Source organism: Quercus suber, unplaced genomic scaffold (assembly GCF_002906115.3).
Source record: "Quercus suber isolate HL8 unplaced genomic scaffold, Cork oak 2.0 scaffold_451, whole genome shotgun sequence".
NCBI classification, from domain to species: domain Eukaryota; kingdom Viridiplantae; phylum Streptophyta; class Magnoliopsida; order Fagales; family Fagaceae; genus Quercus; species Quercus suber.
Window position 1 is genome coordinate 606,479 of NW_027069902.1, and position 19,742 is coordinate 626,220.

Here is a 19,742-nt window from a genome sequence, read left to right on the forward strand (position 1 = left end):
TGAATGCCCACATTATGTAGAGGAGCTATGCTAGCTCACCCATGATATTTGATTGTATGGTAAAAGGACTGGGAAAGTGCTTTGGTCCTTTCGTGATATGTTTATAGTTTCACAGTTGATGGCCATGGAAACATGCCTTGCTTCAGAGATGCTGATATCAATGTATAAAAATAAAATACACCTGCTTTTTTTGGCAGTTGGAACTTGGAATGCTTTTGTGCAACTGTCACTTATGGGAGACAAATTCTTATCAAACGCTTACAATGAAATATCAACATATCATTCAAAATTGAGCAGAATAAAACATGCCAGTTCAAGAGCAAACTGTCAAATGCGAAGATAGAAAAACACTTTACACATCATCAAATTTATTTTTAAGTATAATCCCTTGACTAATCCAACTGCAATACATTTTTATGTGAAGCAGGTATGGTGGCTTAGTGTTTGATTTTGGGCCTCTTCACAATCATCACCGTGCAGTTGGCATGATGAGCACAGTAGTCACTGACACTGCCTAAAACAGCCCTGCATGAAAATTAAATTGATTGTTAAAACTCCAAAGTTTCATGGATGAGCAACATATTTCCACCAAAAGTTTCCAAGAAGCAAAAAATGAATCATAAGTAGTAAATGGTAACATGTTATTGAATTCTTGCTTGCTACAGTTAACAATAGAAGCACCTGTTTTGATCAAGATCAAATGTCAGACTAATGGCAGAAAATAAAGAAAAAAGTTCACTGCTAACTTCTTTACAATTTAACAGTTGTAAACCATGACAGCAAAAATAAGAATAAAGGTTAAAAGAATACCTCTTGATAGCTCCATAGCCATGACTACCCACAACCAAAGTGGATGCGTGGTGTTTCTCCACTGCCTCACAAAGAACATTCCTAGCATCTCCTTCCACCACCTCCACTTTCACATCATGCACCTGCATACATTTGGAAACGTTAAAAGAAGTTGCCTGGGTTGGGCTCAAAACTCTTTGAGTTTCCATATGTAAGATATGACAATTTCAGCATAAGATACCAAAACACTGGTATTATGTATGAGTATACTTGCAAGTATATATGTATATGTGTGTATATATAGATACTTTCAGGGATGAACTCGTTATCATAATCTGAGCATTATATGCCATTTGATAAACCATCCACCGCTATCACATTGCCTCCAGAGTGCTTAACTTTGAAATTACAAAATTTACTTAGATGTTGGTCAATGGATTTCTGGTTTTTGTGGGTTTCTTAGGCGAAGTGACAAACAGTGGTATCAGCATTAATATCTTGGATTGAATTGAGTCAATGTGCATCCCTTTCATTTGTGATCAGATTCCTCTGCTATGATCTCTCTGTTTCCTCAACTCCCCAAGCTACATTTGTTTTTCATTTTCTATGCCTGGATTTTGTGCACAAATTGACCATGTACAGTGATTGCGCACGTCCAATCTTTCAGATGACATTCTTTTATTGCTTTCCATTACTTGAATTTTGATCTTTTACTTTTGTGAGAGGGGTTTGAATTAGAAGCTCATTGAGAATCAGTTTTCTACTCGTCAACCTAGCTAGTAAATTTTCCAAAGACCCTTACCACCGGGTCAGATTCCTAGTCTTAGATTATTCAGCTTAATCAATATATGCATAAAGAAAAAAATAAAACTGAAACTTCATTTATTATTATCATCGTTATTTTTTTTTTTAACTTTTTAAAGCCATTGAATTGTTCAATGATAAAATTTTGAGACCAGCATATGATCAAACGTATCATTTCAGCATTATATAAATATGGTAAAGCAGGTATCCGTAAAATCAAGATTCAAATCCTTTCACCCCCAATTATCGAGTTAAAAATTATTAAAAAAAAAAAACCTATATTTGAAACATTTAATAATTCAGGAAAAAAAGATTAAAATCCCAAAATAAAATTATAAATAAATAAATAAATACCGATTTACTGTGGCAAAGTTCCTTAGCCGCTTCAATAATTCGAGCAGCCATCTTCTTCAAATCAGCCTCCACCATCGGTATAACTTCGGCGGCTCCTAAAAATTATCCATCACAATCAATAACAATTCACTCAAATAAATCAATTTCTAGCTATATAATATCATTTCGAATCATTTTTTGTTGTTGGGTATTTGATGAAATAAAATATGAAAAAGATGGAAGTTTTATTTATTTTTTACCAGGTCCGGCGAGACCTACGGCGGAGGAAACAGTGGGTTTGGCGTGGACGAGGACGAGCTTGAAAGGATAATTGGAGGCGTAGGGTGTGAAGAAGTGACGCAGAGTCCACTTCAAAGCGTAGGTGCTGTGCTCACTGTTGTCGATAGCTACCACCATCACTGGCTTTTCTACTACTGTTTCTGCTGCTGCTGGGCTTGCCATTTTCGAACCGAAGAGTGAGTGACAATCAGAGCTTTTGCTGTTTGTGGAGTTTATTAGTTTAAGGGATTTGGAATACAATACTTGGCATTTTGACGGTTCGTTGCGGTGCTGTTTTTGGATAGGAAGGTTAGATGCGGTGCGTTTTTCAGCTTCACGTTTTCTCTTTTTTTTTCTTTTGCCGCACTTATTGAGGACAGAATTTACTGTAATTGTATTATACATATACTGTTTACATATTGTTTATGTAATATTTAATATTAAAAGTAAATTCCACGATATAATACACTATTCTCACTTTCTCTGGAAGCCACTGTTGGACGTTGTCGTCTTCTGGATATCCACGTAAGCTAAGGCCTAAGTGCTATGAAAAATTCTATCGCTTTTTGTCAAAGGATTTTGCCAGCTCAGCTTCCAATCAGTCCCCAATACTGGAAAACGCAAACTGCGTGCTCGCCGTTTGTTTTCAATTTTCCTACATTTAATTTATGAGAAAAAAAACGTTTTTTTATTACATATTTTGCTTAAAACATTAAAAAGCAATTGTTGGGTTTTTAATCTCCGCAATAGTTTCTTTTTTAATTATTTATTGGGCACAAGAGATTGAGGGTGAGTGGTAATTGTAATTATGAATAAATTGTTTTCTCTATTTTGAGAATATCTACCTTTATTAAGAAAAGTAAAAATAGTAAAAGATACATTTAAAGTGGTCAACTTCATGACTATTACTCTTGTTATTAGGCTAAAATACCGATTATTTTATTTTATTCTATTTTTTGAGTAGATGAGATTTAAACATTGAAAAATGCCAAAAACATAAATTATTTTACAAATTGGCAATAGTAAACTCAGATAAAAATTAATAAAAATTGATCATATCAACCGTTTGTAAAAATATTGTAAAATAGTTTATGACAGTAATATTACTCTTTAAACCATTTAAGAAAACCTTATTTGTTGTAATATCCTATCTTTTCAATTAGATAGTTACTAATATCCTATCTTTTCAATTAGTTAGTTACAATTGACATAAACAAATTCCTTATTTAGGGGCATTTCCTTTGTTAAGGGTGGTGTGAATTCCCACATTATGTAGAGGAGACATGCTCAGGGGCGGCGCGGCCAGGGTGGTCCTGGTGGTGGGACCAACCTGACCTAAAAAAAAACTGTATACATAATAATTTAAAATTTTTTATTTATCTACCTTTAAAAAAAATTTTGGGGACACCCTGAATTTTTTTTATGCCAATAAAATAAAATTTTGTTCTATAATTTGAGCAACTTAACAATATATTAGGGTTTTTTTAATTAAAAAGAACCACATGCTTTTATATTTTTTTTTAAGTCTATACTACAGCTTTACTTTTAGTTTTGCGCTTTACTTAACATACTGTCATTGTATGACTACTTTTTCTCAAAAAAATTATAATATATATTATACAACTAATTGGTCATGTAATTTTCATTGTACAACTACTTTTCTTTTTTTCTTTTTCCGATAATTTTGATTAGAAAAAAATAGTAATTTTAGTTAATTAAGTGAATAAACTTAAAAAGTTACTTAATTTTTATAACATCAATTAATTCATTATATATATATATAAATAAGCTTATTATATTTTTTATTTATATAATTTAAAACTTTATTAATTATATTATTTATGACGTCATTGTTTCGACCATCGATCGATCTCGATCCAACCAAAAAATCAGTAATCAATCCATTTTCCAGTTCTTTCCCCGTACTAGTTTATAAAACTATGGAAAAAACCAAAAAAAAAAAAAAAATTATTGAACAAAAATCTGGAAAAAAAATTATAATAAAACCACTAACAAGGCCCAAACCAAATGCCTATAGAAAAGCCCAATACAAGATCAATCTCATCTCAAACTAAGACTATCATTACTCCAACACCAACACAATTTCGTTTTTAATTCAACAAATATTAAAAAAAAAAAAAAAAACCCTCAGTGCCACATAGAATCACAAGTCATTAAACAATTTACATTAAAACTAAATCAAACCTAAACGTTTAAAGGAAATAAGAAACTCACTTATTTCCCCAGCTATCGCCATTCATCCTTGTTTAGCAACACTAACAACAACCACAACTAAACTCCACAAGCTTTATGTATTTGAGTATTTTTTTTATTATTGTTGTTATTGTCGCCGTCAACATATAAATTTTTCTTTTTATTTTTCTTTTTAACATATTATGCAATTTATGATTATTGAGCAACACCCTGAAAGAAATTTCTAGAGCACCACTGGCTATTCTAGCTCACCCATGATTTTTGATTGTCTGGTAAAGGACTGAGAAAGTGCTTTGGTCCTTTCGTGATATGTTTATAGTTTCACAGTTGATGACCATGGAAACATGCTTTGCCTCAGAGATGCAGATATCAATGTAAAAAAAAAGAAAAAAAAAAAGCACATGGTCTTTTTTGGCAGTTGGAAACTTGGAATGCTTATTTGCTAGTGCAAGTATCACTTACGGGAAACAATTCCTAATTGAACGCTTACAATGAATATCAACATATCATTCAAAGTTGAGTTGAGTAAAAGATTCCAGTTCAAGAGCAACTGTCAAATGCAAAGATAGAAAAACACGTTGTACATCATCAAATTTATTTTTTTATGTATAATCCCTTAACTGATACAACTTGCAATACATTTTTATGTGAAGCAGATGTGAAGCAGGTATGGAGGCTCTTAGTGTTTGAGTTTGGGCCTCTTCACAATCATCACCGTGCAGTGGGCATGATGAGCACAGTAGTCACTGACACTGCCTAAAACAGCCCTGCATGAAAATTAAATTGATTGTTAAAACTTCAGAGTATCATGGATGAGCAACATATTTCCACCAAAAGTTTCCTAGAAACGAACAATGAATCGTAGGTAGTAAGTGGTAACATGTTCATGAGTTCTTGCTTGTTACAGGTAACAATAGAAGCACTTGTTTGATCAAGATCAAATGTTAGACTAATGGCAAAAAAGAAGTTCACTACCAACTTCTTTACAATTCAACAATTGTAAACTATGATAACAAAAATAAGAATAAAGGTTTAGATCAATACCTCTTGATAGCTCCATAGCCATGACTACCCACAACCAAAATGGATGCGTGGTGTTTCTCCACTGCCTCACAAAGAACATTCCTAGCATCTCCTTCAACCACTTCCGCCATCACATCCTGCACCTGCATACATTCGGAAACATTAAAAGATGTTGCCTGGGCTGGGCTTAGAATCCTGAGTTTCCATGTGTAAGATATGACAATTTCCGCTGAAGATACCAAAACACGGGTATTATGTATGTGTATACTTGCAAGTATGTATGTATGTATACGTGTACGTATAGATACTTTCAGTGATGAACTCAGTATCATAATATGAGCATTGTGTGCCATTTGAGAGACCATCCACCACTATCACATTGCCTCCAAAGTGCCTAACTTCAAAATTGCAAAATTTACTTAGGTGCTGGTCAATGAATTTCTGGTTTTTGTGGTCCTCTTAGGTGAAGTGGCAAACAGTGGTATCAACATTAATACCTTGGCTCGAATTGAGTCAATGTGCATCCCTTTCAATTGTGATCAGATTCCTCTGTTATGATCTCTCTGTTTCCCCAAACAGGTAACAATAGAAGCACTTGTTTGATCAAGATCAAATGTTAGACTAATGGCAAAAAAGAAGTTCACTACCAACTTCTTTACAATTCAACAATTGTAAACTATGATAACAAAAATAAGAATAAAGGTTTAGATCAATACCTCTTGATAGCTCCATAGCCATGACTACCCACAACCAAAATGGATGCGTGGTGTTTCTCCACTGCCTCACAAAGAACATTCCTAGCATCTCCTTCAACCACTTCCGCCATCACATCCTGCACCTGCATACATTCGGAAACATTAAAAGATGTTGCCTGGGCTGGGCTTAGAATCCTGAGTTTCCATGTGTAAGATATGACAATTTCCGCTGAAGATACCAAAACACGGGTATTATGTATGTGTATACTTGCAAGTATGTATGTATGTATACGTGTACGTATAGATACTTTCAGTGATGAACTCAGTATCATAATATGAGCATTGTGTGCCATTTGAGAGACCATCCACCACTATCACATTGCCTCCAAAGTGCCTAACTTCAAAATTGCAAAATTTACTTAGGTGCTGGTCAATGAATTTCTGGTTTTTGTGGTCCTCTTAGGTGAAGTGGCAAACAGTGGTATCAACATTAATACCTTGGCTCGAATTGAGTCAATGTGCATCCCTTTCAATTGTGATCAGATTCCTCTGTTATGATCTCTCTGTTTCCCCAACTCCCCAAGCTACAATTTTTTTTTTCATTTTCTATGCCTGGATTTTGTGCACAAATTGACAAGTTGACCATGTACAGTAATTGTTCACATCCACTCTTTCGGGTGACATTTTTTAATTACTTGCGCTCATCCCATCCGAACCGGTTGACTAAGATGCTAGCTTTTCATTACTCGAATTTTGAAAGGGGCTGTTTGGATAAATACCGATTTACTGTGGCAAAGTTCCTTGGCCGCTTCAATAATTCGAGCAGCCATCTTCTTCAAATCAACCTCCACCATCGGTAAAACTTCGGCGGCTCCTAAAAATTATCCATCACAATCAATAACAATTCACTCAAATAAATCAATTTCTAGCTATATAATATCATTTCGAATCATTTTTTGTTGTTGGGTATTTGATGAAATAAAATATGAAAAAGATGGAAGTTTTATTTTTTACCAGGTCCGGCGAGACCTACGGCGGAGGAAGCAGTGGGTTTGGCGTGGACGAGGACGAGCTTGAAAGGATGGTTGGAGGCGTAGGGTGTGAAGAAGTGATGCAGAGTCCACTCCAAAGCGTAGGTGCTGTGCTCGCTGTCGTCCATAGCTACCACCATCACTTGCTTTTCTGCTACTGCTTCTGCTTCTGCCTCTGCTGGGCTTGCCATTTTCGAATCGAAGAGTGACAGACAATCAGAGCTTTTGTTGTTTGTGGAGTTTATTAGTTTATGGGATTTGGAATACTTGGCATTTTTACTTTATAGAAAGAGAGGAGACATATAATTGGACGCTTTCTCAGTTTCTCTGGAAGCCTCTGTTGGACGTTGTCGTCTTCTGGATATCCACGCAACTCATTCGATGCTTAATGATTCCCGTAAGCTAAGGCCTAGTGCTATGACAAATTCTATTGCTTTTTGTCTAAGGAAAGCCAACTCAGCTTCCAATCAATCAGTCCCCTATACTGGAAAACGCAAACTGCGTGCTCGCCGTTTGTTTTCAATTTTCCTACATTTATTTTATGAGAAAAAAACATTTTTTTATTATATATTTTACTTAAAACATTAAAATGCAATTGTTGGGTTTTTAATCTCCGAAATAGTTTCTTTTTTAATTATTTATTGGGCACAAGAGATTAAGGGTGAGTGGTAATTGTAATTATGAATAAATTGTTTTCTCTATTTTGGGAATATCTACCTTTATTAAGAAAAATAAAAATAGTAAAAGATATATTTAGAGTGGTCAACTTCATGACTTTTACTCTTATTATTAGTCTAAAATACCGGTTATTTTATTTTATTCTATTTTTTGTGTAGATGGGATTTAAACATTAGAAAACGCAAAAAATACAAATTATTTTACAAATTGACAATAGTAAACTTAGATAAAAATTAATAAAAATTGATCACATCAATAGTTTGTAAAAATATTGTAAAATAGTTTGTAACTGTAATATTACTCTTTAAACTATTTAGAAAAACCTTATTTGTTGTAATATCCTATCTTTTCAATTAGTTAGTTACTAGTCTCTTATCTTTTCAATTAGATAGTTACTAGTATCCTATCTTTTCAATTAGTTTCTAGTATCCTATCTTTTCAATTAGTTAGTTACAATTGACATAAACAAATTCCTTATTTAGGGGCGTTGCCTTTGTTAAGGGTGGTGTGAATTCCCACATTATGTAGAGGAGCTATGCTCAGGGGCAGTGCCACCTTATGGCCAAGGTGGCCTTGGTGGTGGGACAACCCTGACCTAAAAAAAAAAAAACAAAAATGTATACATAACAATTTAAAATTTTATATTTATCTACCTCTAAAATAAATTTTGGGAACACCCTGAATTTTTTTTATGCCAATAAAATTAAATTTTGATTCATAATTTGAGCAACTTAACAATATATTAGGGTCTTTTAATAAAAAAGAACCACATGCTTTTATATTTTTTTAAGTCTATACTACGATTTTACTTTTAATTTTTGCTTTACTTAACACACTGTCATTGTACGACTACTTTTTCTCAAAAACATTATAATATATATTATACAACTAATTGGTCAAAGTCACGTAATTTTTCATTGTACAACTACTTTTTTTTTTCTTTTTCTAATAATTTTGATTAAAAAAAAAAAACTAGTTTTAGTTAATTGAGTGAATAAACTTAAAAAGTTACTTAATTTTTATATAACATCAATTAATTCATTATATATATATAATAAACTTTTTATTTTTATAATTATAATTAAACATGTGATTGTCCATTCTAAGAAACTTTGATTAAATTTACACGGAAAGTGTCACTAAATATTATGTTTTTACATTTTGCTATCATATTATTAGTAATAAACTTATTATATTTTTTTATTTATATAATTTAAAATTTTATTAATTATATTATTTATGACGTCACCGTTTCGACCATCGATTGGATCTCGGTCCGACCAAAAAATCAGTAGTTAGTCCATTTTCCAGTTCTTTCACTGTACTGGTTTATAAAACTATGGAAAAAAATTATTGAACAAAAATTTGGAAAAAAAATTATAATAAAACCACTAACAAGCCCCAAACCAAATGCCAATAGAAAAGCTCAATACAAGATCAATCTCATCTCAAACTAAGACTATCACTACTCCAACACCAACACGATTTCATTTTTAATTCAACAAATATTAAAAAAGAAAAAAGAAAAACCTCAGTGTCTCGCAAAATCACAAGTCATTAAACAATTTAAACTAAAACTAAATCAAACCTAAAGGTTAAAAGGAAATAAGAAACTCACTTACTCTTCTTAGCCATCGCCATTCATCCCTGTTCAGCAACACTAACAACAACAACTGAACTCCACAAGCTTTATGTTGTAAAACTTTATGTATGACGTTACCGTTTCGACCATCGATTGGATCTCGGTCCGACCAAAAAATCAGTAGTTAGTCCATTTTCCAGTTCTTTCATTGTACTGGTTTATAAAACTATGGAAAAAACCAAAAAAAAAAAAAATTATTGAACAAAAATCTGGAAAAAAAAAATTATAATAAAACCACTAACAGGGTCCAAACCAAATGCCAATAGAAAAGCCCAATAAAAGATCAATCTCATCTCAAACTAAGACTATCACTACTCCAACACCAACACGATTTCGTTTTTAATTCAAAAAATATTAAAAAAAAAAAAAAAAAAACCTCAGTGTCTCGCAAAATCACAAGTCATTAAACAATTTAAACTAAAACTAAATCAAAACTAAAGGTTAAAAGGAAATAAGAAACTCACTTACTCTTTCTAGCAATCGCCATTCATCCCTGTTTAGCAACACTAACAACAACAACAATTGAACTCCACAAGCTTTATGTTGTAAAACTTTATATATTTACGTGTTTTTTTATTGTTGTTGTTATTGTTGTTGTCGACAATATATAAATTTTTCTTTTTATTAAATTGTGTAATTTATGATTGTTGAGGAACACCTTAAATGAAATTCCTGGAGCCACCTTTGGCTATTTTAACTCATCCATGATTTTTGATTGTATGGTAAAGGACTGAGAAAGTGCTTTAATTTGGTCCTTTCGTGATATGTTCATAGTTTCACAGTTGATGACCATGGAAACATGCCTTGCCTCAGAGATGCAGATATCAATGAAAAAAAAAAAAAAAAAAAAAAAAAGCACATGGTCTTTTTTGGCAGTTGGAAACTTGGAATGCTTATTTGCGTGTGCAAGTATCACTTACGGGAAACTATTCCTAATTGAACGCTTACAATGAAATATCAACATATCATTCAAAGTTGAGTTGAGTAAAAGATTCCAGTTCAAGAGCAACTGTCAAATGCAAAGATAGAAAACACGTTGTACATCATCAAATTTATTTTTTTATGTATAATCCCTTAACTGATCCAACTGCAATACATTTTTATGTGAAGCAGATGTGAAGCAGGTATGGAGGCTCTTAGTGTTTGAGTTTGGGCCTCTTCACAATCATCACCGTGCAGTGGGCATGATGAGCACAGTAGTCACTGACACTGCCTAAAACAGCCCTGCATGAAAATTAAATTGATTGTTAAAACTTCAGAGTATCATGGATGAGTAACATATTTCCACCAAAAGTTTCCTAGAAACGAACAATGAATCGTAGGTAGTAAGTGGTAACATGTTCATGAGTTCTTGCTTGTTACAGGTAACAATAGAAGCGCTTGTTTTGATCAAGATCAAATGTTAGACTAATGGCAAAAAAGAAGTTCACTACCAACTTCTTTACAATTCAACAATTGTAAACTATGATAACAAAATAAGAATAAAGGTTTGGATCAATACCTCTTGATAGCTCCATAGCCATGACTACCCACAACCAAAATGGATGCGTGGTGTTTCTCCACTGCCTCACAAAGAACATTCCTAGCATCTCCTTCAACCACCTCCACTATCACATCCTGCACCTGCATACATTCGGAAACATTAAAAGATGTTGCCTGGGCTGGGCTTATAATCCTGAGTTTCCATGTGTAAGATATGACAATTTTGGCTGAAGATACCAAAACATGGGAATTATGTATGTGTATACTTGCAAGTATGTATGTATGTATACGTGTACGTATAGATACTTTCAGGGATGAACTCACTATCATAATATGAGCATTGTGTGCGATTTGACTCATTTGAGAGACCATCCACCACTATCACATTGCCTCCAAAGTGCTTAACTTCAAAATTGCAAAATTTACTTAGGTGCTGGTCAATGAATTTCAGGTTTTTGTGGTCCTCTTAGGTGAAGTGGCAAACAGTGGTACCAACATTAATACCTTGGCTCGAATTGAGTCAACGTGCATCCCTTTCAATTGTGATCAGATTCCTCTGTTATGGTCTCTCTGTTTCCTCAACTCCCCAAGCTACAATTTTTATTTTTTATTTTTTTTCATTTTCTATGCCTGGATTTTGTGCACAAGTTGACCATGTACAGTAATTGTTCACATCCACTCTTTTGGGTGACATTTTTTAATTACTTGCGCTCATTCCATCCAAACCGCTTGACTAAGATGTTAGCTTTTCATTACTCGAATTTTTGGAAGTCTATTTAGATACAACTAATTACTGAAAATTTATTATTAAAAATATTGTAATAAAATAATTTTTAAAGGGTAAATATATCGTAAAGCCTAATTTTAAGGTTATATTCACTAGATTCTGCACTTGCTAAACAGGGCACGGATTCAAGAAAACGCAAACGCAAACGCAAAAAAGCTATACGCAAACGCACGCTTGATCTTTTACTTTTATGAGAGGGGAGTTCATTGAGAATCAGTTTCCTACTTTTCAGCCTAGCTAGCTAGTAAGTTTTCCTATGACCCTTCCCACTGGGTCAGATTCGTAAGGCAACAAGAACCAATATATGCTTAAAGATTAAAAAAAAAAAAAAAAGGATATTAAGATTCTCAAAAAAAAAAAAAAAAATACCGATTTAGTGGAGCAAAGTTCCCTAGCCTTTTCAACAACTCGGGCAGCGATCTTCTTCAAATCCGCATCCACAAGCGGTAAAACTTCGGCGGCTCCTACAAAATTCGATCACAATAAATAACAATTCTCACTCAAACAAAAATAATTTCCGAAAATAAGAATTTATACCAGGGCCGGCGATGCCTATGGCGGAGAAAGGAGTGGGTTTGGAGTGGACGAGGACGAGCTTGAAAGGATGGTCGGAGGCGTAAGGTGTGAAGAAGTGATCCAAAGTCCACTCCAATGCGTAGGTGCTGCGTTCGCTGTCGTCGATACCTACCACCATCACTTGCTTTTCTGCTACTGCTGCTTGGCTTGCCATTGAGAATCTCTCTCTTTATCTGTGAATGAACTGGAGTGTAGTTTGGAGATTAGGAGTAGTTTGAATTTATAGAAAGAAAGCGAGAATTGGACGCTTTGCTGACAGGTAATGAGGAAAACGACGGCGTCGTTTTCAAGTTATATCCACCACGGAACTTCTTTTTTTTTTTTTTTTGACTCATATCCACCACGAAACTTCATTCGATGCTTCATGCTTCCCGTAATGTTAATATTAGTGCTATTGCTTTTCCTTTTTGCCAAAAGATTTTGCCAACTCAGCTTCCAATCTCGATCAGGGTCTTAAAATGGAAAACGCAAACTGCGTGCCCGCTATTTGTTTTCCACTTTCTTTTCCTACGTTTAATTTATGAAAAAAAAAAACTATAATAAGAATTGAGAAAGGATATCTTTCTTAGAATGCTTTCTTTAAAAACATTATTTTGCTGGCTCCTCCGAATTCATTTTTTATGTGTTTATTGCACTATTATATTGCCCCTTCTAAGTTAACTCCAGCCCCATTTATTCTTTATGATGGATTGTACGTATATATTTTTCAGGTTATTTCTCACTCACTAGTTGATTTACTCTTTCTCCCAACATCACAAACTAATTAAATACAACCAATATTGAACCAATAAAGGTGCTAACATTGACACATTAAAAATTGATCTCTGATAACTAAATTACAAATCCTAAGGCTAAAAAAATAACTAAATTGCAACCTAAACACAGCACAACACAACACAGCACTATATATATATATATATGTATATATACGTGCATGTGTGTAGAACAATGATGTCAACAACATCAAAACAACCACTCAGTCAGAGACAATTCGAATCTTCCATCCTCACAATTTGAACCTTGAAAATGAAACCTCTTTTGCACTCCATGTTATTTACTTGTCTACAGAAGTTGATTTCAGAAATTTTAAAAAAAAAAAAAACAATATTATTTGAATTTATGATATCTATTTTATAATGATTGTTTTTAATTATTTGGCCAAAACACAATTTTTTTTAATAATTCGATAATCACACCTTACAACAATAAAAGGGAACAAATAATGCCAATAAACATACCAAGAGCGATTATTATTCGGTGCAATAATAAAAATCTGGAGTTGTGGGTGTAAATGTGTATAACCAACACTAGATAAGCATGCCAATAATTATCAAAAAAAAAAAATTGTGTGCAGGAGTGTGTGTATAGTATACCATAGAATGAATCCAAGATCCAAGATTTTGCATGTGAGTTAAATATAAGTGGTGTTGGTCCTGTTGGATTAATGCCAGGTTTGCTTTGACATCTCCTTTCCATAACCAACAAGCATAGAGCTAGATCACGGCCCAAAAAAAATCATTTTTTTCATAGGATAGGCCCTAAAAAAAGCCCAACACTTCAAAAGACGCAATAACGATTAAGAATGGAGATATTCTTCCAAAAAGACAAAGCAAGTGGGATAAAAGTAAAACAATTGTAATCGTAAAACAGCATCTCCTATCAAAACTTTTTAATATCAGTTCCTTAATAGATATTCAATAAACAGCATGTTAAAGGACAAATTTTAACTACAAAATTGGTTGCAATTTAAAACTATAAATTTATTAAATATCTTTTTATTGGGGTTGAATTTTAAGAAATTTACCATTAGATTACATTTTCTTCTTATATCCTCTATGCTTGTGAAATTTTTTAAAAATTAAAGATCAATAGCTATGCCATCAATAAATTATTTAAATTGCAAGTTTTTGTAGTTTAAAATTATGCATAATATATAAATTTATAGATCATATAGTAAATAATTTCCAATTAACACAAAATTTGGCATATGTATTAAGAGCATGTTAAACATGCAATTCAATGATTTGATTTTCAAAATATATAGTAACATTTATTTTATTGAGTAAAGTTGTAACCTTAGACTATAACTAGTTTTGTAGCTAAATTTTGTCCATTTTTAAAACTCTAATTATTTTCTTCTTCTTTTACATAACTTGTTTTTTAAACTTTTCAAAACTCTAAAATTTTATTTTTCTACTTTTACATATCTTGTTTTTTAAACAAAACAAACTAAGGAAAAATAAGCTATACCCAACGTACATAAAACCATAAAACAAACAAAAAAAAAAAAAAGAATCCTAATTCATATCATCAAGATTTATTTCATTCTAGTTCTGGGCCTTTCTACCTTTTTCTCTATTGGGCCACCTATGAAGTCATTGGCGGACCTCAGATTTATGAAATAAGTACTCCTAGGCTTTTGGTCTGAATTAAATATAGGCCCAAGTATAGTGAACACGAGTCACAGCCCACGTTGACAAAAGGAATAAACCCACCAATATAAGCCCAAAAGCCAGTCATATCACCCAAAAAAAAAAAAAAAAAAGATAGCCCATCAAATGCCATCCATATATCAAGTCAATGTACGTAGCACAAGTTTAACAATCTTCATTAGGCTCAGTCCCTCTCACTTCTCACATCAAAGATCAAACCTAAGGCAGTGTAATCTTTTGATCTGTGTGCTTCTTATCCCATTTACAATTTTTCTTTGTTGGCCATACTTATCCGAAGTCAATTTCTCTTTGTAATCTATTCGTTTTTTTTTTTTTTTTTTGGGTAAAAGGTAATCTCTTTGTTGGCCACAATTATAGTCAAGTTTTCTGAAATCACCACTGAAATCCAGTTAGTCATCAGTGCCTCAGTGGTTTGCTTAATTGAATCTTATCTCCCCCACCCATATGATCATACACTATCACCTTTTTTGTGTGTGTGTTATTAAATAAGAAAAGTGCACGTTATAATATTATAGGTGCACTGGCATCAAATACCCACATTTAAAAAACGTTAATGCTCTTACTTACTACTCCACATTTTTATTTCAAAAGGTAATTATGCCTTTTATTTTTGGATAAAATAAAAGTAACCATGCCTTTTATATAGCTAATAAACAATGTGAAACAAATTTTTAATTACTAAATATGCATCTAAGAGCATCTCTAACAGCCAGTGTAAAGCTATTTTTGGACTACCAAATGGCACTGTTCACACTCCAACAGCTTCTCTAAACACACAAAATTCTCCAAATTTTTTTTGGAGTTGCTACAGTAATTCTCTTAATTTAGAGAACACTGTAGCAACTCCAAATCATTATTTTATCTTAAAAAAAAAAAACCGGTTGAATAAAAACAATAATCTTTCTCTTTCTTTCCTCTCCACTTCCTTGTTCATCTGTCTCTCTCTCAAACGGTAACACAATCAAAACACAAACATAATAACAGATCAAGAACAGGGAAAAATACAAATTTAATTAGAACAAAAAATCTAAAATCAAAACAAAAACAATAGATCAAGAGCATGAAAGCCTATCTAAGCTTCATTGTAACAACAAAGTGAATCAGAACAAGATAAAAAAAAATTAAAAAAAAAAAAAAAAAGACGAAGGCCATGTCGGCTGTGTGCGTGTGTGTGTGAAGTGAGCTGATTGAAGAGGAAAGAAAGTAAAAGTAGAAATAGAGAAAGTAAAAAAAGAGAGAGCTAGAGAAAGAGAGAGAGAGAGGTAGCTAAAGAAATAATCCGAAATGAACTAGAAGAAAAAGAAAAAGAAGGTAGAGGAAAGGAGTGGGATACGTGGGTGGTGGAGAAAAAACCAAGAGAAAAAAAAGAAGAAAAGAAGAAGAAGAAGAAATGTGTCCAGATGATGTGAAGGGAAAAATAATATAAAAAATTAGAAATTGTAATTAAGAAATGCTATCACAATATTTTCAAAATAAATTTTAAGTAACGGATTGTTATTAGATAATATTGGCGAGTAAAAAAATAATTTCAGTAGTAGGTTCATATTAAAACTAGTAACAACTTCCCACATAAATTTTGTTGTGAAAGTATTGCGTAAAATGTTGTGAATATAACATTTTGCATTGAAAAATATAGTTGTTAAAAAAAGAATAAATGATGATTAAAAAAAGAATAAACAATGAATGAAAAAATAATATTTAAATGAGATAGAAAATGTGATAGAGAATCTGTTGGAAAGTGTATTTGAAAAAGTAGGTAGGTAAAATCTAAATATCATTGTTCATTCTCCAAACAGTACAAAAATTTGGAGAAGCTGCTGAAGATGCTTTAACAATGCACAATAGCATTATTAAACAATGGATGTGAGCATAGTAGAGAGAGTCTTTTTTAAGATAGCAAAAAGTTGTGGGTAATGATGCCCGAAGATGCTCTAACAATGCACAATGGCTTTATTAAACAATGGATGTGAGCATAGTAGAGAGAGTCTTTTTTAAGATAGCAAAAAGTTGTAGGTAATGATGCCCGACTGGCAAGTGGGTTGTTCTAGAATGACATATGCTATTAGCGAAGCAAGTGATGAATAGGTTTCAAAAGCATAGCTTCTGCTGTAGATGCACTAAAAGAGAAGCATATATGCAAGAGTTTTGGTGGAAAAGGGTATCTTAAATATCTTGAAATTGTCATAAGTGCATTTTTAAGAAAACAATACTCAAAATGAGTACTAGTTGTAGTAATTTAAAGAACTTAAAAATAAATAAATAGTAGGTGGTGGAGTATCTTTTTTTTTTTTTTTTTTTTGGAGAATCAGGGGGTGGAGTATCAGATGTGGGTGAGTCAACAAATATTTTTATTTATTTATTTTAGAAGTGACAAATTCACAACATTTTCATAATAAATTTTAATTAGTAAATTGTCACGAGTTTTTAATTTAAACTAATCGCAGACCCGCGCAATACGTGGGAAAATAAGATATGATTATTTTTTATTGAATAATTATTGAATTAATATATTAGATGATATATTATTAAAAATTCAATATGTGTTATTTGAAATTATGTTTTAAATTAGAAATTTTTTGTAGTGTAACAAAATATATTTTGTAGTCAGGTATTATATATAGTGAGATATATATGAATACATAATACAATAATTTTAAAAAAAAAATCATAATATGAGAACTATTAGACCAAGTTGTAACTATATATACTTTGTTTACTACTATATAGATGTATGGGATTTAACTTGTATAGATATATTTTTCTCAAAAACATAGATCCACGTCTCTTTCTTTCTCACAATTGAAACTAAGTGAAAAAGTAAATAAAGATAACAATGCGACAGATCATTATCAATAAATCATATATTATAAAATGAAAATATAAAATAAAATAAAATGCAAAAAGAAAAAGTTCCTTAAGTATCTATACATAAAAATATTAATAGCATAATGATGCTATAAAGTAAATTATATTTTATCTTATTCTCTTTTTGGCATTTTTAGTAAAGATGATCAACTAAGCAAAGCAAAAGCTTACCAAGAAAATTCATATTAAATAAAATTTTGATGGTGGAGATGCTAATTATTTGTAATAAAATGACCAAAATAAAAATAACAAATAGATTTGAGAAAAACATATAAGATTTCTAAAAGAAATCTTACCAAACACATGGGATGCAACAATACAAAATTACTATCCTGAATTTTGTTTTTTGTTTTTGTTTTTTTTTTTTTTACTTTTTTGATACTCTACAAATAAAATAAAAAATTATTCACTTTTTGTCATAGTATAGACTATAGAGCGATTACAAAATAACAAAAAGTCAAGGAACTTATAGCAAAAGGCTTTCTATACAAAATTCTAGTAGAAGGGAGACTAATATGCCCTCCACTTTCTTCAAGACATAGGAGATTATATATAAAAAACTATACATCTTTTGCCTACCATTTTCTCTTTCTCAAATTCACATTACCAAAGAAGTATATGAAGCTAAAAACATTATGAATACATCTCTATTCAGTGGAAGCCCATTGGTAGGCACATTCAAATTCGTAGTCATGTATATTTTGTTTGAATATAAACTCAGATTTCTATTTAAAAAAAAAAAAAACTATATATTAACCCAAACCAAAATTCAACCAAAGCTATAAGAGTGATTTGTCATAGGAAATTTTAAAAATACAACATAAAAAAAATCAAATAAATAAGCCATCAACCTAAATTATAGTTATAAGAAAGAACAAAAATCAAGAGAGAGAGAGAGGGTACTCACAATTTTTGTGTGGAAAAAAATATGGATTGAATCAAATATACGATATCAAATTTATATGAGATAAGATAGAGAGAAGACGAGTTTTTTTTTTTTTGATATCCAATAGAAACATCTAACATTAAACTGAACTGAAGTTCAAAAGATACATATCGTGCTGCACAAGAGCAACAATTAAGGGTGGAGTATCCTTCACCCATATAATACAATATGAAACTGACTTGGCATATTTTGCCATAACATGGGCCGCAGAGTTTCCACTCCTACGGGTGTGGGAAATATCCCACTCATCAAAGCAACAAAGCTCTAACCTTGTACCTTCGACCACTTTTAGAATGCTGCTTGGAGACAAGCTGGGCACGCGCACTGCATTGACCACAGACAGTGAATCACTTTCGAGAACAATCTTCTTAAGGCCGAGATCCCACGCCAAATGGACCCCCTCTTCCACTGCTCTGGCTTCAACTTCCAGCGCTCCAAGAGGCATATCAATCATCTTGCTCATAGACCCCATGAGAAGGCCTCTCTCGTTCCTAATGACCACACCAATACCACAGCTTCCCATCTCACTGAACACTGCACCATCAGTGTTAATTTTATACCAGCCGTTGTGAGGAGGTAACCAGGGGCAGTTAGGGAGGGGGGGATGAGGAGAACCAATTCTTGATGGTCTTACTGACTTGATTTCCTCCACGTACTCCCTGCAGCCTTGATAAGCGCCCCCTGCCCTTTACACTGACCACCGAAAGTCATAGTGTTCCTATTGTTCCATAAACTCCACGCTGTAACCGCAAACGCCACCCAATCAATGGAAGGTCGCGCTTCCAATATCTCCCAAACTACATCCACGAACTCCCTTGATGAAGGTGGAACCACAGGCAGCTTAATTTTCGTGTCACACCACACCTTTTCAGCATAACCACAACCCCACAAAATATGCCCAGATGTTTCACTACTGCCACACAGAATGCAACCATCCTCCTTCCCCACCCCTCTACTTAAAAGCCGGTTCTTTGTAGGAAGGATGTCCTTACACGCGCGCCACAAAAAATGTTTAATCTTACTCGGACAGTGCAGCTGCCATACCACCTTCCAGATGGCTTTCATTTTGGAATTATCTGAGCAGCTACCAAACTCGGGTCTCCTGCTGTCTTCCTTCAACCACTTCAAAGCTACACCATATGCGC

The 19,742-nt window shown here is 32.8% G+C and overlaps 2 protein-coding genes across 2 annotated transcripts; both read right to left on the reverse strand.

The window, feature by feature from the left end:
* Positions 1-410: 410 nt before the first annotated feature.
* Positions 411-7,543, reverse strand: LOC112039202 (uncharacterized). The gene is made up of 10 exons (XM_065762309.1): positions 7,152-7,543; positions 6,917-7,011; positions 6,159-6,280; positions 5,464-5,637; positions 5,135-5,186; positions 4,882-4,969; positions 2,187-2,621; positions 1,948-2,042; positions 811-932; positions 411-525 (listed from the first exon to the last, which is right to left on the reverse strand). The coding sequence occupies exons 1-10, from the start codon at positions 7,357-7,359 to the stop codon at positions 438-440; spliced, it is 1,479 nt and encodes a 492-aa protein (XP_065618381.1). The 5' UTR covers positions 7,360-7,543; the 3' UTR covers positions 411-437.
* Positions 7,544-10,432: 2,889 nt separating this feature from the next.
* LOC112039226 (universal stress protein PHOS34) lies at positions 10,433-12,555 on the reverse strand. Its single transcript, XM_065762297.1, has 4 exons — positions 12,295-12,555; positions 12,127-12,221; positions 10,990-11,111; positions 10,433-10,712 (listed from the first exon to the last, which is right to left on the reverse strand). The coding sequence occupies exons 1-4, from the start codon at positions 12,485-12,487 to the stop codon at positions 10,625-10,627; spliced, it is 498 nt and encodes a 165-aa protein (XP_065618369.1). The 5' UTR covers positions 12,488-12,555; the 3' UTR covers positions 10,433-10,624.
* Positions 12,556-19,742: the final 7,187 nt, after the last annotated feature.